Source organism: Haematobia irritans, chromosome 3 (genome assembly GCF_050003625.1).
Source record: "Haematobia irritans isolate KBUSLIRL chromosome 3, ASM5000362v1, whole genome shotgun sequence".
NCBI lineage: Eukaryota > Metazoa > Arthropoda > Insecta > Diptera > Muscidae > Haematobia > Haematobia irritans.
In genome coordinates, this window is record NC_134399.1 from 10,206,354 (window position 1) to 10,233,196 (window position 26,843).

Sequence of the window (26,843 nt, forward strand, 5' to 3'; positions counted from 1 at the left end):
AGCAATTTCAGAGAATGGAATTTATAAGAATTTTAAAGTATATTCCAAAGAATTGTAATCAGTAAGAAAGACAAACATCGCAGGTTCTGGTACTTGAGGTGTATGAAGGATTTTTTTTTTTTTTGTCAAAAGTTGCGTACATATATTTTTTCATAACTGGTTGCAATTGTTTTCTCGTTGTGATACTTTAGTTGATATTTTGATTATTTTTTGTTGGTAGTAACTCTTTGGCTCACTTTTTGGTTCGTTTGTGTGAGTTTATAAATTATCCAGTTTTAGAAATATATTAACGACGACATCTACCATGATTATGATCTGCGTACACAGAAAAAAAATTTCACGAAAATTTTTCCAATTAAAATTTAAATTGAGTTTTAACAAATATTCAATTAAAAATTTAATTGATTCAACAATTTTTTTAATTGAAAAAAAAAATCAATCACAAAAATTAGTAGTATCAAATAATTTTTTAATCGAATCAATTAATTTTTTAATTGACCTTAAATTCATTTTTTAATTGATACTATCATTTCTGTGATTGAAGACATTTCAATTAAAAAATTAATTGGATCAATTAATTTCGTGATTGAATCAGAAAATTTTTTTTGTGTGTATAAAATAATAGTACTCTACGTACTGTTCTACTTGTTCATATTCTATTCATGAATATAAATGTGAAGCAAACAGCATTTATTTCTAAGCTTTAATATTTTTTTGTTTAAATAAATGTAGCCTAAAAGTATGCTATACTCAACTTAAAATCAATTTTTGCCTAAGAGTATGCTATATTCGACTTACAGTAAATACTGTTTAAAGTAACTAAAAAATCAAAAATAAAAGAATTTTTAACCGATTTGGAGACCATGAATATAAATATAAGCAAACGGCTGTAATTTCTAAGATTTAATAAAATTTTTCGATTTAAATAAATGTGGCCTAAAAGTATGCTATACTCAATTTCAAATAAATTTCGCCTATGAGTATGCATTATTCGACTTACAGAAAATGCTTGTTTAAAGCAACTAAAGAAATCAAAAAAATTATCGATTTGGAAACCATAAATTGTAAACTTATATTCTATTCATGAATATAATTTTAATTTGTATTTGACGAGTCTTTTGTTTTTACGTAAATAATACAATCAAAGATTAGCAGGAAATTCTTAAGACTATAATGTGTTGTCTTACATAGAGTATCATACAACATCTGGTTTAATTTTTTAATGTTCATAGTGTTATTCTCATTTGTGCTTTCGTGTTTGCTCCCGACACTTCCATATTCTCTTTTTTATTCTCCTACAACTCTTTTATTAATCAATTTGCCTTAGCCAAATTTAAAAAAAAAATCTCTTAATCCCTTAGACTTTACATTAAAGAATTTCCCCCATTCTATTCATGAATATAAATGTGAAGCAAACGGCAGTTATTTCTCAGCTATAATATAATTTTTCAATTTAAATAAATGTGGTCTAAAAGTATGCTATACTCAACTTCAAATAAATTTTGCCTATGAGTATGCTATATTTGACTTACGGCAAATACTGTTTAAAGCAACTAAAAAATCAAAAATAAAAAGAATTTTTAACCGATTTGGGAACCATAAATTGTAAGCTTGTATTCTATTCATGAATATAAATATAAGGCAAACGGCTGTAATTTCTAAGATTTAATAAACATTTTCAGATTAAATAAGTGGGGCCTAAAAGTATGCTATACTAAACTTCAAATAAATTTTGCCTATGAGTATGCTATATTTGACGTACAGTAAATACTGTTTAAAGCAACTAAAAAATCAAAAATAAAAAGAATTTTTAACCGATTTGGAAACCATAAATTGTAAGCTTATATTCTATTCATGAATATAAATATAAGGCAAACGGTTGTAATTTCTAAGATTTAATAAAATTTTTCGATTTAAATAAATGTGGCCTAATAGCATTCTATACTCAACTTCAAATAAATTTCGCCTATGAGTATGCTATATTCGACTTACAGTAAATACTGTTTAAAGCAACTAAAAAATCAAAAGTAAAAAGAATTTTTAACCGATTTGGAAACCATACATTTTAAGCTTATATTCTATTCATGAATATAAATATAAGGCAAATGGCTGTAATTTCTAAGATTTAATAAAAATTTTCAATTCCAAAAAATGTGGTCTAAAAGTATGCTATACTCAATTTCAAATAAACTTCGCCTATGAGTATGCCATATTTGACTTACAGTAAATGCTTTTTAAAGCATGATGATCTACTTTTGATATCGATTTCGCCATGATATAGAACAGAGTTGGTCCAAACTCGGCCATAGGAGATAGAGAAAACTAAACAATTTCGTAAAAATGGCTAGTCGATATTAGAGAGCGCAGTAGGGCAAAAGTGGGACCTAAAGTTTGAATGGAGATTATGCCACTCCTTTTTTCAACTTATTTATCTTCGATAAAAATTCAGAAACAAAACCCCACTTTATTTCTTTATATAAAATCTTAGACAACAATTAATGAGACTACCAATTAACCCATTTAAATGCTTCCTTTTAAAGTTCCTATGCACACATACATAAATACATACGCACACTCAGACACCTTTAATCATCCTTCCGTGTGAACAAATAAACTTCTGCCATTATATTAACACGAAGCTGAGTAAAAGAAATTCTAAAGAAAGCTTTGAGCGACTTAAGATTAAAAGTTTGTTACGGCATAACAAAACGATGACTTTCTACTTCAATGCTATACTTTTTAGCCATTGTTGGAATACCATGCCAGCAGCAGCAGAAAGATACAAAGGGGGCGTAAGAAAAAGAGAGCGTACAAGGGTAACGGTTGAGATGCCACAAAACAAAAAAGAAAAATAATATGTAAGTGTGAAAATGAATAGGACTAGAACACCCAACGTAGCATGCATATAATAAAAACAAAAACCCCAAAACAATAAGGTTAGTGTGTGGAAAATCTTCTTTTGGTGGGAAAAAAAGAATAGGTTGAAAATAACTGGGTCCTAATCGAAAAAACCAAGGAACATTTTTAGGCAGTCAACACACACGCACACGTTTACATTTCACATATACCAGACATTGGCATTAAGCGGAAAATTGATATCAAAAGTAGAACATCATGCTTTAAAAAGCATTTACTGTAAGTTGAATAAAGCATACTCATAGGCGAAATTTATTTGAAGTTGAGTATAGCCTACTTTTAGGCCACATTTATTTAAGCCGAAAAATTGTATTAAAGCTTAAAAATAACTGCCGTTTGTCTTACATTTATATTCATGAATAGAATATAAGCTTGTAATTTATGCTCTCCAAAGCGGTTAAAAAATTCTTTTTATTTTTGATTTTTTAGTTGCTTTAAAAAGCATTTACTGTAAGTCGAATAAAGCATACTCATAGGCGAAATTTATTTGAAGTTGAATGTAGCCTACTTATTTAAACCGAAAAATTGTCTTAAAGCTAAATAAGTGCCAGTTGCCTTATATTTATATTCATGAATAAAATATAAGCTTACAATTTATGATCTCCAAAGCGGTTAAAAAATTATTTTTATTTTTGGATAAATTCAGGCTGATAGAAAAAATCAATAAGCAATACTTATGTTATTTCTGGGTAATTCACATATGTTGGGAAATTCTTTAATGTGAAGTCTAAGGTCTCAAAAGATTTTTTTTTACATTTTGCTAAGGCAAATTGATTAATAAAAGAGTTGTAGGAGGATAAAAAGAGAATTTTAATATGATGTTATATAAGCCTGTTAATCAATGAACAATTGGAAAATAGCAAATTTATTTAAAACAAGTATATACAGCCGTAAGTTCGGCCAGGCCGAATCGTATGTACCCTCCACCATGGATTGCGTAGAAACTTCTTCGAAAGACTGTCACCCACAATCGAAATACTTGGGTTGTGGTATCTTAAAACTTCTTAACATCGTTTTCTAAATTGTGAGTTTGGCCATACGTGGTATACATTAGACAAAAAAGTTATGTATAGTTAAGTCTACAAATAATTACGAATCGATATGGACTTTTTGCACGGTACGTAGAGAGCCAGAATTGAAATATAGGGGTCGCTTATATGGGGGCTATATACAATTATGAACTTGATATGGACCAATTTTTGTGTGATTGGAAATCGATTTATCTGAGGGATATATATATAACTATAGACCGATATGGACCTAGTTAGGCATGGTTGTTAACGACCATATACTAGCACAATGTACCAAATTTCAACTCACTCGGATGAATTTTGCTCCTCCAAAACCAAATCTCGGTTTATATGGGGCTATATATGATTATGGACTGATATGGACTACTTTTGGCATGGTTGTTAAATATCATATACGATCACCACGTACCAAATTTCAAGCAGATCGGATGAATTTTGCTTCTCCAAAAGGCACCGGAGGTCAAATCTGGGGATCGGTTTATATGGCAGCTATATATAATTATGGGCTGATAGGAACCAATTCCTGCATGGTTGTTGGATACCATATACTAACATCACGTACCAAATTTCAAACGAATGGGAAGAATTTTGCTCTTCCAAGGGGCTCTGGAGGTCAAATCTGGGGATCGTTTTATATGGGGCCTATATATAATTATGGACCGATTTCGACCAATTTTTGCATGGGAGTTTGAGGCCATTTATTAACACCACGTACCAAATTTCAACTGAATCAGATGAATTTTGGTCTTCCAAGAGGCTCTGGAGGTCAAATCTGGTGATCGGTTTATATGGGGGCTATATATAATTATGAACCGATGTGGACCAATTTTTGCATGGTTGTTAGAGACCATATACTAACACCATGTACCAAATTTCAGCCGGATCGGCTAGAATTTGCTTCTCTTAGAGGCCTCGCAAGCCAAATCGGGGGATCGGTTTATATGGGGGCTATATATAATTATGAAATTTGCTTCTCTTAGAGCGATCGCAAGCCAAATTTGGGGGTCCGTTTATATGGGGGCTATACGTAAAAGTGGACCGATATGGACCAATTTTTGCATGGTTGTTAGAGACCATATGCTAACACCATGTACCAAATTTCAGCCGGATCGAATGAAATTTGCTTCTCTTAGAGGCCTCGAAAGCCAAATCGGGGCATCGGTTTATATGGGGGCTATATATAATTATGAAATTTGCTTCTCTTAGAGGCCTCGCAAGCCAAATCGGGGGATCGGTTTATATGGGCACTATATATAATTATGGACCGATGTGGACCAATTTTTGCATGGTTGTTAGAGACCATATGCAAACACCATGTACCAAATTTCAGTCGGATCGGATGAAATTTGCTTCTCTTAGAGGCCTCGCAAGCCAAATTTGGGGGTCCGTTTATATGGGGGCTATACGTAAAAGTGGACCGATATGGCCCATTTGCAATACCATCCGACCTACATCAATAACAACTACTTGTGCCAAGTTTCAAGTCGATAGCTTGTTTCGTTTGGAAGTTACGTGATTTCAACAGACGGACGGACATGCGCAGATCGTCCGTTGGTTTGAACCCACCACTCTAAGTATATGCAAGGCGAGCATGCTTACCACTGCACCACGGTGGCTCCGAAGGAAATGCCCCAAAGTTTCGACGGACTCGCCATAGGATCTTTTTCTTTGAAATTATTTTGACTTTCTACAAGAAATGAATCTGTGCGAAATTTCAAACTAAAGTATTGAAAAATGTTTTGTGAGAACAAAAAATAGGCATAGCGTCAAATAAATGGACAATTGTACCTCAATTATTTTGATCTAAGATAATAGGTTTGGTTACCATCCTAAAGTTACTGTATTTTTTACTAAAAATAAAATTTCAATCAATATTCTAAATCATTTGAAATATATAAATCACATTTCTAAGCTAATCAATGTCTAATTTATTTCTTTCTCTTTAATTCTCTTATAGCGACTTGCAGCAGCCATAACAACCACAGTAACAGTGTAGACAAAACATAGCAGGTGGCAACACCACCAATAACAGCACCCGCAAAACATATCTTTTCGATTATATTCAGAGAGACGATAGAGTTGGTGAAAAAGAGAAATGTGAAATAAATCCTAAAACAAAGCAGAACAGAGTAGTAAATGATTACACTACCAAGATATGTGGTTCTTAGAATCCTTAAAAATAAGTAAATAAAACCCTAAGTAAAAAGGGCTGAAATATTCCCAAATTCCATTGCAAAATAGCAAATAAACAAAACCAACTTTGAAGAGAATCACTTAATTCCATCTCAGCTTAAATATCACCTCTCTCAAAATATCTACCGCTTTTAAAGCGGTTTAGATTTATCGAACTTATTTACTATATCGCCTCTTTAGCGATTCATACTCAGGAATATAGGACGGGCTGTAGTACAAAATGACCAAAAAGTACGAGTTCGATTGGATAATTCCGGTGCCGCCGGAATTAACCACCGGCTGTGTATTCGATCGCTGGTTCGAAAATGAAAAGGAAACAAAGGAAAATGACTTCGAAAAGGATGCCTTGTTTAAAGTCGATGAATATGGATTCTTTTTATATTGGAAAAGTGATGGAAGGGTAAGTAAATATATGAATTGTAAATACAAACATAGAAATTTTGCTTAAAGTATAATTAGTACTCACTGAACATAGCTAGAAATTATCTCAGACTAAGCATTCGACACAAGATTTAAATTCTAGGAAGTTAAACCACATTTCATTCATTGAGAATGAAATGAAGTAGAGAAAAAAGAATTTTGAATAAAATTTGGAAAAAAAAAATTTATAGAAATAAAATTTTGAAAAAAATTTCCATAGAAATAATATTTCGACAAAAGTTTCTAAAGAGACATTTTGAGCAAATTTTCTATAGATATAAAATTTTGAAAAATTTTCTATAGATATAAAATTTTGACAAAATTTTCATAGAAATAAAATTTTTACAAAATTTTCTATAGAATATATATAGAAATAAAATGTTTACAAAATTTTCTATAGAAATAAAATTTTGATAAAATTTTCTATAGAAATAAAATCTTGACAAAATTTTCTATAGAAATAAAATTTTGACAAAATTTTCTAAAGGAATATTAAATTTTGACAAAATTTTCTAAAGGAATATTAAATTTTGAAAAAATTTTCTTAGAAATACAATTTTGACAAAATTTTCTAAAGAAAAAAATTTGAAAAATTTTCTATAGAAATAATATTTTGACAAAATTTTCTATAGAAATAAAATTTTGAAAAAAATTTGTATAGAAATAAAGTTTTTACACATTTTCTATAGAAATAAAATTTTGGCACAATTTCTATAGAAATAAGAAAATTACAAAAGATTCTAAAGAGATAAAAGTTTGACAAAATTTTGACAAAATTATCTATAAAATCAACATTTTGACACAATTTTCTCTAGAAATAAAATTTTGATAAAAATTTCTAAAGAGATAAAAATTTGACAAAATTTAGATAGAATTTTCCGTAGAAATAAAATTTTGACAAAATTTTCTATAGAAATCAAATTTTGACAAAATTTGCTATAGAAATAAAATTTTGCCAAATTATCTTTAGAAATATTAAATTTTGACAATATTTTCTATAGAAATATAAAATTTTGACACAATTTTCTATATAAATACAATTTTAACAAAATTACATTAATAACATTTTGAAAAGATAGAAATGAAATTTTTATAAAAATTATCTATAGAACTAAAATTTTGACAAATTTTCTATAGAAATACATTTTTGTCGATTATTAATTTTATTCGGCTTGAGGTCATAGAAACACTCGATTATTGATTTGTGTTAATATATATTTTAATAAAATTTTCTATAGAAATAAAGTTTTGGCACAATTTTCTATTGAAATAAATTTTTGACAAAATTTTCTATAGAAATAAAATTTTAACAAAATTTTCTATAGAAATAAAATGTTAACAAAATTTTCTATAGAAATAAAAAGTTTGGTAAATTTTTCTATAGAAATACAATTTTGACAAATTTTTCTATAGAAATAAAATTTTGACAAAATTTTCTATAGAAATAAAATTTTGACAAAATAAAGTTTTGACAAAATTTTCTATAGAAATAAAATTTTCTACAGAAATAAAATTTTGACAAAATTTTCTACAGAAATAAAATTTGGACAAAACTTTCTATAGAAACAAAATATTGATAAAATTTTCTATAGAAATTAAATTTTGACAAAATTTTCTATTAAAATAAAATTTTGACAATATTTTCTATTGAAATAAAATTTTGACAAAATTTTCTATTGAAATAAAATTTTGACAAAATTTTCTATTGAAATAAAATTTTGACAAAATTTTGTATAGAAATAAAATTTTGACAAAATTTACTATAGAAACAAAATTTTGACAAAATTTTCTATAGAAATGAAATTTTGACAAAATTTTCTATAGAAATAAAATTTTGACAAATTTTCTATAGAAATAAAATTTTAACAAAATTTTCTATAGAAATAAAATGTTAACAAAATTTTCTGTAGAAATAAAAAGTTTAATAAATTTTTCTATAAAAATACAATTTTGACAAATTTTTCTATAGAAATAAAATTTTGACAAAATTTTCTATAGAAATATAATTTTGACAAAATAAAGTTTTGACAAAATTTTCTATAGAAATAAAATTTTCTACAGAAATAAAATTTTGACAAAATTTTCCACAGAAATAAAATTTTGACAAAATTTTCTACAGACATAAAATTTGGACAAAACTTTCTATAGAAACAAAATATTGATAAAATTTTCTATAGAAATTAAATTTTGACAAAATTTTCTATTAAAATAAAATTTTGACAATATTTTCTATTGAAATAAAATTTTGACAAAATTTTCTATTGAAATAAAATTTTGACAAAATTTTCTATAGAAATAAAATTTTGACAAAATTTTCTATAGAAACAAAATTTTGACAAAATTTTCTATAGAAATGAAATTTTGACTAAATTTTCTATAGAAATAAAATTTTGACAAAAATTTCTAAAGAAATAAAATTTTGACAAAATTTTCTATAGAAATAAAATTTTGACAATATTTTCTATTGAAATAAAATTTTGACAAAATTTTCTATTGAAATAAAATTTTGACAAAATTTTCTATAGAAATAAAATTTTGACATATTTTTCTATAGAAATAAAATTTTGACATATTTTTCTATAGAAATAAAATTTTGACAAAATTTTCTATAGAAATTAAATTTTGACAAAATTTTCTATTGAAATAAAATTTTGACAATATTTTCTATTGAAATAAAATTTTGACAAAATTTTCTATTGAAATAAAATTTTGACAAAATTTTCTATAGAAATAAAATTTTGACAAAATTTTCTATAGAAATAAAATTTTGACAAAAATTTCTAAAGAAATAAAATTTTTTGTTGTTGTTTTTTATTTCAGCTTAAAACCATACATTGACTAAACTACAAGAGTAGCTTAACCAACAGAGGAAAAGAATGTTTGTCAAATTTATTTGGGCAAAGCCCTATAGACTGCAAGATGGTTGGATGGACGCACGTTTCGGAATTACCACATTCCTCATCAGCATCCTCTACTTGCAGCAAAACTATCAACCAATTATCAGAATAAATTCAGGCAGTTTATTAAACCCAACAAAAACCACACTTGAACCCTCCGAAAAAAGGTTTTACATTGATAGCCGGCTTATGCCGAAAATAAATTCGAAACAAACATATCTCTTTTCCTATGCCACTGTCAAATCATCGATTTGAATTCACATGGCTGGGTTTATTTTGAGCGTGCCTCCTCAAAATAAACCCAGCCATGTGAATTCAAATCGATGATTTGACAGTGGCATAGGAAAAGAGATGTTTGTTTCGAATTTATTTTCGGCATAAGCCGGCTATCAATGTAAAACCTTTTGCGGAGGGTTCAAGTGTGGTTTTTGTTGGGTTTAATAAACTGCCTGAATTTATTCTGATAATTGGTTGATAGTTTTGCTGCAAGTAGAGGATGCTGATGAGGAATGTGGTAATTCCGAAACGTGCGTCCATCCAACCATCTTGCAGTCTATAGGGCTTTGCCCAAATAAATTTGACAAACATTCTTTTCCTCTGTTGGTTAAGCTACTCTTGTAGTTTAGTCAATGTATGGTTTTAAGCTGAAATAAAAAACAACAACAATGCTTAAAGAACAAAACCAACAATAACAAAACAAAACAAAATAAATAAAATTTTGACAAAATTTTCTATAGAAATAAAATTTTGACAATATTTTCTATTGAAATAAAATTTTGACAAAATTTTCTATTGAAATAAAATTTTGACAAAATTTTGTATAGAAATAAAATTTTGACAATATTTTCTATTGAAATAAAATTTTGACAATATTTTCTATTGAAATAAAATTTTGACAAAATTTTCTATTGAAATAAAATTTTGACAAAATTTTGTATAGAAATAAAATTTTGACAAAATTTACTATAGAAACAAAATTTTGACAAAATTTTCTATAGAAATGAAATTTTGACAAAATTTTCTATAGAAATGAAATTTTGACAAAATTTTCTATAGAAATAAAATTTTGACAAATTTTCTATAGAAATAAAATTTTAACAAAATTTTCTATAGAAATAAAATGTTAACAAAATTTTCTGTAGAAATAAAAAGTTTAATAAATTTTTCTATAAAAATACAATTTTGACAAATTTTTCTATAGAAATAAAATTTTGACAAAATTTTCTATAGAAATATAATTTTGACAAAATAAAGTTTTGACAAAATTTTCTATAGAAATAAAATTTTCTACAGAAATAAAATTTTGACAAAATTTTCCACAGAAATAAAATTTTGACAAAATTTTCTACAGAAATAAAATTTGGACAAAACTTTCTATAGAAACAAAATATTGATAAAATTTTCTATAGAAATTAAATTTTGACAAAATTTTCTATTAATATAAAATTTTGACAATATTTTCTATTGAAATAAAATTTTGACAAAATTTTCTATTGAAATAAAATTTTGACAAAATTTTCTATAGAAATAAAATTTTGACAAAATTTTCTATAGAAACAAAATTTTGACAAAATTTTCTATAGAAATGAAATTTTGACTAAATTTTCTATAGAAATAAAATTTTGACAAAAATTTCTAAAGAAATAAAATTTTGACAAAATTTTCTATAGAAATAAAATTTTGACAAAATTTTCTATTGAAATAAAATTTTGACAAAATTTTCTATTGAAATAAAATTTTGACAAAATTTTGTATAGAAATAAAATTTTGACAAAATTTTCTATAGAAACAAAATTTTGACAAAATTTTCTATAGAAATGAAATTTTGACAAAATTTTCTATTGAAATAAAATTTTGACAACATTTTCTATAGAAATAAAATTTTGACAAAATTTTCTATAGAAATAAAATTTTGACATATTTTTCTATAGAAATAAAATTTTGACATATTTTTCTATAGAAATAAAATTTTGACAAAATTTTCTATAGAAATTAAATTTTGACAAAATTTTCTATTGAAATAAAATTTTGACAATATTTTCTATTGAAATAAAATTTTGACAAAATTTTCTATTGAAATAAAATTTTGACAAAATTTTCTATAGAAATAAAATTTTGACAAAATTTTCTATAGAAACAAAATTTTGACAAAATTTTCTATAGAAATAAAATTTTGACAAAATTTTCTATAGAAATAAAATTTTGACAAATTTTTCTATAGAAATAAAATTTTGACAAAATTTTCTATTGAAATAAAATTTTGACAAAATTTTCTATAGAAATAAAATTTTGACCAAATTTTCTATAGAAATAAAATTTTGACAAATTTTTCTATAGAAATAAAATTTTGACAAAATTTTCTATTGAAATAAAATTTTGACAAAATTTTCTATTGAAATAAAATTTTGACGAAAAGTTTTATCAAAATTTTATTCCTATAAAAATAAAATTTTGACCAATTTTTTGTATAAAAATAAAATTTTAGCGAAATTTTCTATAGAAATAAAGTTTTGACAAAATTTGCTATAGAAATAAAATGTTGACAAAAGTTTCTAAAGAGAAAAATACTATAAATTCTGTGATTGAAGACATTCCAATTAAAAAATTAATAGAATCAAGTAATTTCGTGATCAGAAAAAAAAATTTATGTGTACGCTCAAATTTGGATATAAACTAAATCGGGGGTTTTTTCTATGTTATCCTGATAGCAATGCAGGCTGATTTAATTTCAAAATTATTTATACTGCATTTTATTATAATATTTATTCAAGCTTATTTTTTGTTTGTTTTGGGTATCATGCAATTAATTTTGTTTGGCTTGAGCTCTTTCTTACTTGTATCAGTTTTTAAATTTTTTCTGAAATTTTAATTTATTGTATAATCTTTCTCTATTTTTTTCATAGGAAGGAGATGTCATAGAATTATGTCAAGTCAGTGATATAAGAGCAGGTGGTGTACCGAAGGTAAGTAACTGAAAACTTAATGTTGTGTCCTACTATTATTTCTGTACACAGCATCACATGTCAAATGTAGTAGGATTTGTCGCTTACAAGCTAAATCATGTCAATGTCAACTTTTGTGACAGAGTCATAAAACAAAACGTTGTTATAAAAATATAGGTCACGAAAAGATGGTCAAATTCTAAATGCATTATGAACATTCCATTAATATTTCAACAATTCATCTTAGAAATATATTAAGTTCTTTCGTTAGAATAGAGAAAATTTTCTATAGAAATAAAATTTTGAGAAAATCTTCTATAGAAATAAATTTTACGAAAATTTTCTAGAGAAATAACATTTAAAAAAAATTTCTATAGAAAAAAAATTTTTTAACAAAAAATTATAGAAAAATTAAGAAATTTGCCATAAAAATTAAACATTGAGAAAATTTTCTATACAAATAAAATTTTGAGAAAGTTTCCTATAGAAATAAAATTTTGAGAAAATTTCCTATAGAAATAAAATTTTGAGAAAATTTGTTATAGAAATAAAATTTTGAGAAAATTTTTTCCAGAAATAAAATTTTGAAAAAAATTCTATAGAAATAAAATTTTCACAAAATTTTGAGAAAATTTGCTATAGAAATACAATTTTGAGAAAATTTGTTATAGAAATAAAATTTTGACAAAATTTGCTATAGAATTAAAAACAAAATTTTCCATAGAAATAAAATTTTGACAAAAATTTCTATAAAAATTTTTTCCAGAGGAATAAAATTTTATTTCTGAATGCAATAGATGGAAATGCTTCTGTAAGCTTGTAGGCTTCTTAGATGTTAGAGAAGCAGTTTTGAAATGATAGCAACTTCTGGTTGCTATCATTTCAAAACTCCACTTCATCGAAAATTAATCCCTGAAATTAACAGTTCAGAAGAGAACCCGGTTTACCTACACAATTTCCTTTGCATATCTTTAGGCGTCACAATTGTCCGCTTAATAACGCTATGGTATGACAAAGGAAAATTATGGTATTGGGGACGAATTAATTCCATCAAAGAAAACCCCAAAATTTCATAACAAAACTATTTCAATAATATTTAACTATGGACATTCCTGATGTCACTCACATGCCTGGTTTACATATCCCTTAAAGTTATTACTAGCAATAAGTTGCTGTCATTTCTTAATTTACCATGCTTTCAATGGCAATGCTGCTGGTGCTGCTACTGTCATTACTATACCAGCTGTCATGTGTCATCTTTATTACATAGTGGCACATAAGTGATCCCATATCGTTAACATTTCCCTATGCGGTATTTTTTCCCAGAATTTTGGTATTAAAACTTCATAAAACACAATCTTCCACTCACTGGTATCCCTGGTGGTTCTAAGCCTGATCCCACCCCACCCCATTCCTTTTGAACATGTAAGACTTGTTAACAACATTTTCATTAATATTTAATGCTGAGAACGTGTTGTCAATTTTAATACCAACCAAAAACAAAAGGAGAGCCAAGGAGGAAAAACTCCAACTCTATGACATTCAATGCATAAATTTACTACTGACATGTCTTTACGCAAATGTTTAGGAAGACGAAATAATTCATGTCAAAATATATTAGTATTTTACCTAGTCACAGTAAAAGCCCTAAAGATTGTTTAAAAACATATTTTTTTTTTGGGTGGGGGGAGGCGGGAAATAGTTGTACTGATTTTTCTTCAAACCGGTTCTTAAAATTTTGGTAAATATAAATTTCTGGTCTTGGAAAACTTGGAATATGCTTGTAAGGGTGTTTAAGCAAAAATAGAGAAATCTGGAAGAGTGACAAAATTTTCTATGGAAATAAAATTTTGACAAAATTGTCTATATAAATAAAATCTTGACAAAATTTTGTGTAGAACTAAAATTTTGAGAAAATTTTCTGTAGAACTAAAATTTTGACAAAATTGACTATAGAAATAAAATTTTGACAAAATTTTCTATAGAAACAAAATTTCGACAAAATTGTCTAAAGAAATAATATGTTCACAAAATTTTCTATAGAAATAAAATTTTGACAAAATTTTCTATAGAAATAAAATTTTGACAAAACTTTCTATAGAAATAAAATTTTGACAAAATTTTCTATAGAAATAAAATTTTGACAAAATTTTCTATAGAAATACAATTTTGACAAAATTTTGTATAGAAATAAAATTTTGGCAAAATTTTCTATAGAACTAAAATTTTGACAAAATTTTGACAAAATTTTCTATAGAAACAAAATTTCGACAAAATTTTCTAAAGAAACAAAATTTCGACAAAATTTTCTATAGAAATAAAATTTTGATAAAAATATTGTATAGAAATAAAATTTGGACAAAATTGTGTATAGAAACAAAATTTCGACAAAATTTTCTAAAGAAACAAAATTTTCTATAGAAATAAAACTTTGCCCAAATTTTCTATAAAAATATAATTTCGACAAAATTTCCTATAGAAATAAATTTTTTACAAAATTTTCTATAGAATTAAAATTTTTACATAATTTTCTACAGAAGTAAAATTTTGACAAATTTTCCATAGAAATTAAATTTTGACAAAGTTTTCTATTGAAATAAAATTTTTAGAAAATTTTCTATAGAAACAAAATTTTAGCAAAATTTTCTAAGGAAATAAACATTCTTTTCCTCCTGACAAACATTCTTTTCCTCTGTTGGTTAAGCTACTCTTGTAGTTTAGTCAATGTATGGTTTTAAGCTGAAATAAAAAAACAACAACAATGCTTAAAGAACAAAACCAACAATAACAAAACAAAACAAATGAAAAAGAAAAGGAGGCACGCTCAAAATAAACCCAGCCATGTGAATTCAAATCGATGATTTGACAGTGGCATAGGAAAAGAGATATGTTTGTTTCGAATTTATTTCGGCATAAGCCGGCTATCAATGTAAAACCTTTTTTCGGAGGGTTCAAGTGTGGTTTTTGTTGGGTTTAATAAACTGCCTGAATTTATTCTGATAATTGGTTGATAGTTTTGCTGCAAGTAGAGGATGCTGATGAGGAATGTGGTAATTCCGAAACGTGCGTCCATCCAACCATCTTGCAGTCTATAGGGCTTTGCCCAAATAAATTTGACAAACATTCTTTTCCTCTGTTGGTTAAGCTACACTTGTAGTTTAGTCAATGTGTGGTTTTAAGCTGAGATAAAGACGAAATAAAATTTTGACAAAATTTTCTATAGAAGTAAAATTTTCTATAGAAATAATTTATTTTAAAAATTTTCTATAGAAATAATTTGTTTTAAAAATTTTCTATATAAATACAATTTTTACAAAATTTTCTATAGAAACAAAATGTTGCCAAAATTTTCTATAAAAATAAAATTTTTGACAAAATTTTCTACGGAAATAAAATTTTGACAAAATTTTCTATAGAAATAAAATTTTTGACAAAATTTTCTACAAAAATACAATTTTGACAAAATTTTCTATAGAAATAAAATTTTGACAAAATTTTCTATAGAAATAAATTTTTGACAAAATTTTCTACAGAAATAAAATTTTGACAACATTTTCTATAGAGTCTGTTTTCTTTTAGTCCGTCACGTCTTAGGGCATCCAGTACTAACAGAAAATAGCGCTACTTGTGTTCCTCTTAAAAACTTCCTATTTGTTTTTAATAATAAATCAATGTCCCATTTGCAACGCCTTCTGGGTATGCAATAAAAAATTATTTACTCAATAGTCAGGTGGCATATGTGCTTTTTTCCACAATTGTTTGTTGATTAAGATTGATATGTATGCTTTTGGGAGGGCGGCAATCGTTCGCTTGCGATAGAATACTCACATGAATTCTCTAAAATGTGTGTATAAATCCTAGTAAAGAAAATTAACATATTTTACCTATACAGTGTGACTAACATGGATTATAAGGAAAGCGTCCCAAAGATAGTATTGAAGCCATGGGCAGACAAGCATAACGGTCGCAGACCATGGACATTCCAACAGGACTCAGGAATATCGTACTTACACTTAACCAAGTATGCCTTAAAATGGAGGTTCCTCCCTTCATTTTTTATGCACAAAGGGTCCAATCATCTAAAGACCGCGCTATATCGGGAATCAACCAAAATACCGCAGAACCACTTTTTAGCTGCGTATGATGATTTTATTAGCTGTTTTAAGGTCATATTTCGTGGTAATAACATAGTAGCCAATTCGAACAAATCTAAATTGATTTTAAAATTTGATATTATTTCTAATATTTTATGCTTGTGAAAAATAAAAGTTAAAAACGAAATAAAAAAGTATATACGGCCTTCAGTTTGTCCAGGCCGAATTTTATGTAGCCTCCACAATGGATTGCGTGGAAACTTCTACTAAAGACTGTCATCCACAGTCGAATTGCTTGGGTTGCGGTAACACTTGCCGATGGCAAGGTATCTTAAAACTTCTTAACACCGTCTTCTAAATTGTAAGTTAGTCCATACGGGGGTATATATTAAACAAAAAAAGGCCGATTAAATACGTATATAATTCAGTCAATAGAAATAAAATTTTGATAAAAATTTCTATAGAAATAAAATTTTGAAAAAATTTTCTATTGTAATAAAATATTCACAAAATTTTCTATAGAAATAAAATTTTCACAAAATTTTCTATAGAAATAAAATTTTGGTAGATTATTTTTGGCAATATGGACCAATTTTTGTGTGATTGGCGATATGCTACATATAACTATAGACCGATATGGACCAATTTTTGCATGGCCGTTAGCGGCCATATACTTGCGCAATGTACCAAATTTCAACCGGATCGGATGAATTTTGCTCCTCCAAGAGGCTCCGGATATCAAATCTGGGGATCGGTTTATATGGGGGCTATATATAATTATGGACCGATATGGACCAATTTTTGCAAGGTTGTTAGAGACCATATACTAACACCACGTACCAAATTTCAACCGGATCGGATGAATTTTGCTCCTCCAAGAGGCCCCGGAGATCAAATCTGGGGATCGGTTTATATGGGGGCTATATATAATTATGGACCGATATGGACCAATTTTTTCGTGGTTGTTAGAGAACATATACTTACACTACGTACTAAATTTCAACCGGATCGGATGAATTTTGCTCCTCCAAGAGGGTCCGGAGATCAAATCTGGGGATCGGTTTATATGGGGGCTATATATAATTATGGACCGATATGGACCAATTTTTTCGTGGTTGTTAGAGACCATATACCAACATCATGTACCAAATTTCAGCCAGATCGGATGAAATATGCTTCTCTTAGAAGCTCTGCAAGCCAAATCTGGGGGTCCGTTCATATGGGGGGCTATACGTAAAAGTGAACCGATATGGCCCATTTGCAATACCATCCGACCTACATCAATAACAACTATTTGTGCCAAGCTTCAAGTATATAGCTTGTTTCGTTCGGAAGTTAACGGACGGACGGACATGCTTAGATCGACACAGAATTTCACCACGACCCAGAATATATATTATTTTATGGTGTTTTAGAGCAATATTTCGATATGTTACAAACGGAATGACAAAGTTAATATACCCCCCCCCCCCTCATCATGGTGGAGGGTACAAAAATACTACATTACTTTGTATCGTTACATATTAGCCATCCTGTGCGTTAATACTAAAGCAAATGTGTTAATTTTAATATTTAATTTATTTCTCAATTATTGATTCCCTTTTTATTGAAATTAAAATGAATTTTTTAAAAATATAAAGCCTACTTTTGGGCTTTATATATCCAGCAAAAAAAGAGCTTCCAAAAAGTAGTTTGGATCCCCAATCTGTGATCCGGAAGTAGTGCAAACTTGGATCATCTCCAATGAATTTTACATGGGCTTGTCATAGGACAGAAGTACTCCCTTTTTGGATCCTTTGCATTGCTTTAGAAGTTGTGCCTTGGAAGCTAATTTGAATGAAGAAATTTAAAAAGCAAAAAAATTTTTTTCAACCAATTTCATTTTTTTTTCAACCATATTTTTATACCCTCCACCATAGGATGGGGGGTATATTAACTTTGTCATTCCGTTTGTAACACATCGAAATATTGCTCTAAGACCCCATAAGGTATATATATTCTGGGTCGTGGTGAAATTCTTAGTCGATCTGAGCATGCCCGTCCGTCCGTCCGTCCGTCCGTCGGTCCGTCCGTCTGTTGAAATCACGCTAACTTCCGAACGAAACAAGCTATCGACTTGAAACTTGGCACAATTAGTTGTTATTGATGTAGGTTGGATGGTATTGCAAATGGGCAATATCGGTCCACTTTTACGTATAGCCCCTATATAAACGGACCCCCAAATTTGGCTTGCGAGGCCTCTAAGAGAAGCAGATTTCATCCGATCCAGCTGAAATTTGGTACATGGTGTTAGTATATGGTCTCCAACAACCATGCAAAAATTGGTCCATATCGGTCCATAATTATATATAGCCCCCATATAAACCGATCCCCCGATTTGGCTTGCGAGGCCTCTAAGAGAAGCAAATTTCATCCGATCCGGCTGAAATTTGGTACATGGTGTTAGTATATGGTCTCTAACAACCATGCACAAATTGGTCCATATCGGTCCATAATTATATATAGCCCCCATATAAACCGATCCCCCGATTTGGTCTGCGAGGCCCTAAGAGAAGCAAATTTCATCCGATCCGGCTGAAATTTGGTACATGGTGTTAGTATATGGTCTCTAACAAATTTGCAAAAATTGGTCCACATCGGTCCATAATTATATATAGTCCCCATATAAACCGATCACCAGATTTGACCTCCGGAGCCTCTTGGAAGACCAAAATTCATCTTATTCAGTTGAAATTTGGTACGTGGTGTTAATATATGGCCTCAAACTCCCATGCAAAAATTGGTCGAAATCGGTCCATAATTATATATAGTCCCCATATAAACCGATCCCCATATTTGACCTTGGAAGAGCAAAATTCTTCCCATTCGGTTGAAATTTGGTACCTGATGTTAGTATATGGCATCCAACAACCATGCAGGAATTGGTTCCTATCAGCCCATAATTATATATAGCTCCCATATAAATCGATCCCCAGATTTGACCTCCGGTGCCTTTTGGAGAAGCAAGATTTATCCGATCTGCTTGAAATTTGGTACGTGGTGATCGTATATGATATTTAACAACCATGCCAGAAGTGGTCCATATCAGTCCATAATCATATATATCCCCATATAAACCGATCCCGAGATTTGGTGTTGGAGCCTCTTGGAGGAGCAAATTTCATCCGAGTGAGTTGAAATTTGGTACATTGTGCTAGTATATGGTCGTTAAGAACCATGTCTAACTAGGTCCATATCGGTCTATAGTTACGTATGGGCTAACTCACAATTTAGAAAACGATGTTAAGAAGTTTTAAGATACCACAACCCAAGTATTTCGATTGTGGATGACAGTCTTTTGTAGAAGTTTCTACGCAATCCATGGTGGAGGGTACATAAGATTCGGCTTGGCCGAACTTACGGCCGTATATAGTTGTTTTTTATTATTATTATTTTACTTTTTTATAATTTTCTATTTATACCCTGCGCCACACTGTGGAACAGGGTATTATAAGTTAGTGCATATGTTTGTAACACCCAGAAGGAGACGAGATAGACACATGGTGTCTTTGGCAATAATGCTCAGGGTGGGTCCCTGAGTCGATATAACCATGTCCGTCCGTCCGTCCGTCTGTCTGTGAACACATTTTTGTGATCAAAGTGTAGGTCGCAATTTAAGTCCAATCGCCTTCAAATTTGTCACATGTTCCTAATTTGGGTCAGAATATAACCCTATTGATTTTGGAAGAAATCGGCTCAGATTTAGATATAGCTCCCATATATATCTTTCGCCCAATATGCACTAATATGGACCCAGAAGCCAGAGTTTTATCCCGATTAGCTTGAAATTTAGTACAAACATAACACTTAGTCGTATAGTCAATTGTGCAAAATTTGATTGAAATCGGTTCAGATTTAGATATAGCTCCCATATATATATTTCGCCCGATATGGACTAATATGGTCCTAAAAGCCAGAGTTTTGGCCGAATTTGGTTAAAATTTTACACTTGGAGTATAATTAGTATTATAGTCAAGTGTGCAAAATTTGATTGAAATCGGTTCAGATTTAGATATAGCTCCCATATATATCTTTCGCCCGATATGGACTAATATGGTCCTAGATGCCAGAGTTTTGGCCCAATTTGGTTGAAATTTTGCACAGGGAGTAGATTTAGCATTGTAGCTATGCGTGCCAAATTTTGTTGAAATCAATTCAGATTTAGATATAGCTCCCATATATATCTTTCGCCCGATATGCACTTATATGGACCCAGAAGCCAGAGTTTTATCCCGATTAGCTTGAAATTTTGCACAAGCAGTACAATTGGTAGTATAGTCATGTGTGCCAAATTTGATTGAAATCGGTTCAGATTTAGATATAGCTTCCATATATATTTTTCGCCCGATATGGACTTATATGGCCCCAGAAGCCAGAGTTTTGGCTCAATTTGGTTGAAATTTTGCACTAGGAGTACAATTAGTAATATAGTCATGTGTGCAAAATTTGATTGAAATCGGTTCAACTTTAGATATAGGTCCCATATATATGTTTCTCTGATTTCGACAAAAATGGTCAAAATACCAATATTTTCCTTGTTAAATCGCCACTGCTTAGTCGAAAAGTTGTAAAAATGACTCTAATTTTCCTAAACTTCTAATACATAGATATCGAGCGATAAATCATAAATAAACTTTTGCGAATTTTCCTTAAAATTGCTTCAGATTTAAATGTTTCCCATATTTTTTTACTAAAATTGTGTTCCACCCTAGTGCATTAGCCAACTTAAATTTTGAGTCTATAGATTTTGTAAAAGTCTATCAAATTCTGTCCAAATCGAGTGATATTTAAATGTATGTATTTGGGACAAAGCTTTATATATAGCACCCAACACATTTGACGGATGTGATATGGTATCGAAAATTTAGATCTACAAAGTGGTGCAGGGTATAATATAGTCGGCCCCGCCCGACTTTAGACTTTCCTTACTTGTTTTTTATTAGTTTTCTATTTTTTTGTAGAATTTAATTGTCCAAAATTTGCACTTAAAATAGCCTGATTGCGTTCTTTCTAATACTTGTCCACATGGACTGCATCGGAAGTAGAAAAAACCCTTTGGGGGATCCCAAGATGCGCTTTAGAAGAAATGTTTGTGCACTTGTCTAAAAGGACTGCATCGGAAGTTGAAAAAACTCTATGGGGGATTCTGGGATGGGCTTTGAAAGAAATGTCTGTGGAACAACTTCCATTTTTTTTTGCTGGGTCGAAGAGCGATTTCTTTTTAAATCAATTTAAATTATTTCCTTTACATTGTCTTGAATTTATAATTATTTAATAGATTTTTTAACCAATTTAATTAATTTCATTTTCATTGGCTTAGTTTTAAAATTAATGAATTGTTTTTTTTAATAAATTTAATTTATTTCACATGCATTCTGGTCGCAAAAACAAAATTTAATTTTTTTTATAATCAATATTTGTTTTCATCACGACCTTTTATATCTCTGCATGTGTCAATCTATTACACAAAAAAAAAACACTTTAAATTTAATGATATGTATAAAAGCCAATAATTATTTGCATAATCAAATTATTAAAAATCACATAGAAAATTGGCTTAAAAATGCAACACAGCACCACAAGGCCTCATAGAGCTTTGTCACTTTGGTTATAGCAAATGCAATTATCCATGAACAAATTTCCTGATGTTAAATGGAATAAAATTAAATATTAAAATACATATGTAGGTGTAATTAAAAAATTAAAAATAACAGAAAAGCAAAAAAATGCTCAATGGCTTATTGACACTATTCACCAGTTAAGCAGTAAGCAGTGTCATGTGTCCTAGTCACGAGAATCAAATAAACTTCATTATGATGTTTGAGATTCCTAACTTCAATTGCCTTTACACTCGCCGGCAACCTTATCGTAGCACTTATCGTTATAACGATTATTAACCTGATGTCATTTTGTGAAACTTGCAATATCCAGGAAATGCTTGAATTGTTTATATTTTCATTGCAATGTGTCACTGTTAATCTTGGGCAAACTCCTTTGGAATTTTCCCTCTTTCAACTCCACGCCCCTCACCCCTTTCTGGCTTGTACTCTTCAATTTTCCATTTCATTCTGTCGTCTTTTCTGACTCCTTCGTTGCTGCTATGTTAGGCTTTGAAATCTCCTAGTAAGCTTTACCACATTACTCAAGGGCAACACCCAGCATCAGAAGCCTTCAATATTTATGATATGATGGAATTCTTTTTCACTTTATTTCCTGTTTTCCTAACTGAATATCCTGAGATTTAATATTGCACACAGTTTCATCTTCATCTATTTCCTTGACATCCTTGCTACAATGAACTTAGAACAGATTGTTGACTGTGAGAAATTGTAGGAATGTAGGTGTGTGAGTGTGAGAGTGTGTTAAGATTTCTGAGGCAAGTAGGGTTTATAATGAAAATCGAAATGTTGACTATTCGATTTTTTTTTTTTAATTTGCGAAAATCAACTATTCGATTTTTTTCCAAATTTTAAAAAAGTTGACTTTTGCAAAAGTCGATTTTTAAAAAATTAAGTCGTTAATGAGAATCGAAAAGTTGACTTTACGACTTTTTTTTAAATTTCCGAAAATCGACTATTCGATTTTTTCAAAATTTTAAATATGTTTACTTTTGCAAAAGTCGATTTTTAAACATTTAAGTCGTCTTTTAATAAATTAAAATAAAATTTTTAAAAAGACAATTTTTCTTCTTGGTGAATTTTCACATAACATACATTTAACAAGTAAGGAAAGTCTAAAGTCGGACGGGGCCGACTATATTATACCCTGATCTAAATTTTCGATACCATATTACATCCGTCAAATGTGTTGGGGGCTATATATAAAGGTTTGTCCCAAATACATACATTTAAATATCACTCGATCTGGACAGAATTTATAGACTTCTACAAAATCTATAGACTCAAATTTTAAGTCGGCTAATGCACTAGGGTGGAACACAATGTTAGTAAAAAAATATGGGAAACATTTAAATCTGAAACAATTTTAAGGAAACTTCGCAAAAGTTTATTTATGATTTGTCGCTCGATATACATGTATTAGAAGTTTAGGAAAATTAGAGTAATTTTTACAACTTTTCGACTAAGCAGTGGCGATTTTACAATGAAAATGTTGGTATTTTGACCATTTTTGTCGAAATCAGAAAAACATATATATGGGAGCTATATCTAAATCTGAACCGATTTCAACCAAATTTGACACGCATAGCTACTATGCTAAATCTACTCCCTGTGCAAAATTTCAACCAAATAGTGCCAAAACTCTGGCTATTAGAACCATATTAGTCCATATCGGGCGAAAGATATATATGGGAGCTATATCTAAATCTGAACCGATTTCAAACAAATTTGACACGCATAGCTACAATGCTAAATCTACTCCCTGTGCAAAATTTCAACCAAATAGTGCCCAAAACTCTGGCTATTAGCACCATATTAGTCCATATCGGGCGAAAGATATATATGGGAGCTATATCTAAATCTGAACCGATTTCAATCAAATTTTTGAAACTTAACTGCACTACTAATTGTACTCCTAGTGCAAAATTTCAAACAAATAGGACCAAAACTCTGGCTTCTGGGTCCATATAAGTGCATATCGGGCGAACGATATATATGGGAGCTATATCTAAATCTGAATCGATTTCAACCAAATTTGGCACGTATAGCTACAATGCTAAATCTACTCCCTGTGCAAAATTTCAATCAAATTGGGCTAAAACTCCGTCTTTTAGGACCATATTAGACCATATCGGGCGAAAGATATATATGGGAGCTATATCTAAATCTGAACCGATTTCAATCAAATTTCGCACACTTGACTATACTACTAATTGTACTCCTAGTGCAAAATTTTAACCAAATTCGGCCAAAAATCTGGCTTCTGGGCCATATAAGTCCATATCGGGCGAAAGATATATATAGAAGCTATATCTAAATCTGAACCGATTTCAATCAAATTTTGCACACTTGACTATACGACTAAGTGTTATGTTTGTACAAAATTTCAAGCAAATCGGTATAAAACTCTGGCTGCTGGGTCCATATTAGTCCATATCGAGCGAAAGATATACAGTATGTCAAGAAAGTGTTTTGACAATAGGATAAAACTTATGTTTTGTTCCAAAATTAAATATATTTTAATTTTAAAAAATATTTTATTATGTATTTTGCAAAGTATACATATTTTATTTTTCTCAAAACGAATTAACAACTCGATTTTTACTTCAATTATTTCTGGAATTTGAAATATTTGGCAATGTCAAAAGACTTTCTTGACATACTGTATATGGGAGCTATATCTAAATCTGAACCGATTTCTTCCAAAATCAATAGGGTTCTATTCTGACCCAAATTAGGAACATGTGCCAAATTTGAAGGTGATTGGACTTAATTGCGACCTAGACTTTGATCACAAAAATGTGTTCACAGACAGACGGACGGACAGACAGACGGACATGGTTATATCGACTCAGGGACCCACCCTGAGCATTATTGCAAAAGACACCATGTGTCTATCTCGTCTCCTTCTGGGTGTTACAAACATATGCACTAACTTATAATACCCTGTTCCACAGTGTGGCGCAGGGTATAAAAATTTGGAAAAATCGACTATGGTTTTTTGTATACCCTCCACCATAGGATGGGGTTATATTGACTTTGTCATTCCGTTTGTAACACATCGAAATATTGCTCTAAGACCCCATAGAGTATATATATTCTGGGTCGTGCTGAAATTCTGAGCCGATCTAAGCATGTCCGTCCGTCCGCCCGTCTGTTGAAATCACGCTAACTTCCGTACGAAACAAGCTACCGACTTGAAACTTGGCACAAGTAGTTGTTATTGATGTAGGTCGGATGGCATTGCAAATGGGCAATATCGGATCACTTCTCCCCAGATTTGCCTTGGGGAGCCTCTAAGAGTAGTATATTTCATCTGATCTGCCTAAAATTTGGTACATAGTGTTGGTATATGGTCTCTAGCAACCATGCATAAATTGGTCCATACCGGTCTTAATTATATATAACCCCCATTTAAACCGATCCCCAGATTTGACCTCCTGATCAATTGAAGGAGCAAAATTCATCCGACCCGGTTGAAATTTGGTACGTGGTGAAATTTGGTACATTGCGCTAGTATATGGCCGCAAACAACCATGCCAAAATTGGTCCATATGGGTCTATAGTTATAAAATCGATCCCGAGATTTGACCTCCGGAGCAATTGGAGGAGCAAAATTCATCCGACCCGGTTGAAATTTGGTACGTGGTGAAATTTGGTACATTGCGCTAGTATATGGCCGCTAACAACCATGCCAAAATTGGTCCATATCGATCTATAGTTAGCTGATCCCCAAAAATATTCTACCAAAATTTTATTTCTATAGAAAATTTTATTACTATAGAAAATTTTGTTAAAAATTTAATACTATACAAAATTTTGTCAAAATTTTATTTCTATAAAAAATTTTGTCAAAAGTTTATTTCTATAAACAATTTTGTCAAAATTTTATTACTATACAAAATTTTGTCTATAGAAAATTTTGTCAAAATTTTATTTCTATAGAAAATTTTATTACTATAGAAAATTTTGTTAAAAATTTAATACTATACAAAATTTTGTCTAAATTTTATTTCTATAGAAAATTTTATTACTATAGAAAATTTTGTTAAAAATTTAATACTATACAAAATTTTGTCTAAATTTTATTTCTATAAAAAATTTTGTCAAAAGTTTATTTCTATAAACAATTTTGTCAAAATTGTATTACTATACAAAATTTTGTCTATAGAAAATTCTGTCAAAATTTTATTTCTATAGAAAATTTTATTACTATAGAAAATTTTGTTAAAAATTTAATACTATACAAAATTTTGTCAAAATTTTATTTCTATAAAAAAATTTGTCAAAACTTTATTTCTATAAACAATTTTGTCAAAATTTTATTACTATACAAAATTTTGTCTATAGAAAATTTTGTCAAAATTTTATTTCTATAGAAAATTTTATCAAACTGAATTGTTTACGTAGTTAATCTTTTTTTTTGTTTAATACATACCCCGTATGGACTAACTTACAATTGAGAACACGGTGTTAAGAAGTTTTAAAATACCTTGCCATCGACAAGTGTTACCGCAACCCAAGTAATTCGATTGTGGATGACAGTCTTTAGTACAAGTTTCTATGCAATCCATGGTGGAGGGTACATAAGATTCGGCCTGGCGGAACTTACGGCCGTATATACTTTTCTATGCTTAATATGTAGAGCAAAATAAAATACAGTGAAACCTTTCAAACATGGAAACTGTAAAAA

The 26,843-nt window shown here is 29.4% G+C and overlaps 1 protein-coding gene and 1 long non-coding RNA gene across 4 annotated transcripts in view; one reads left to right on the forward strand and one right to left on the reverse strand.

The window, feature by feature from the left end:
- Positions 1 to 26,843, forward strand: part of norpA (no receptor potential A) — a 253,955-nt gene that overhangs the window by 187,673 nt on the left and 39,439 nt on the right. For all 3 annotated transcript variants that reach the window (XM_075298702.1, XM_075298700.1, XM_075298701.1), the window contains 2 exons: positions 5,905 to 6,540; positions 12,361 to 12,420. In XM_075298702.1, coding sequence (XP_075154817.1) covers positions 6,361 to 6,540; positions 12,361 to 12,420 — 240 coding nt within the window. In that variant the 5' untranslated portion in view covers positions 5,905 to 6,360. The remainder of the gene's footprint in view (positions 1 to 5,904; positions 6,541 to 12,360; positions 12,421 to 26,843) is intronic.
- Positions 1 to 26,843, reverse strand: part of LOC142228308 (uncharacterized) — a 176,096-nt gene that overhangs the window by 83,652 nt on the left and 65,601 nt on the right. The gene's annotated exons all lie outside the window — the stretch shown is intronic.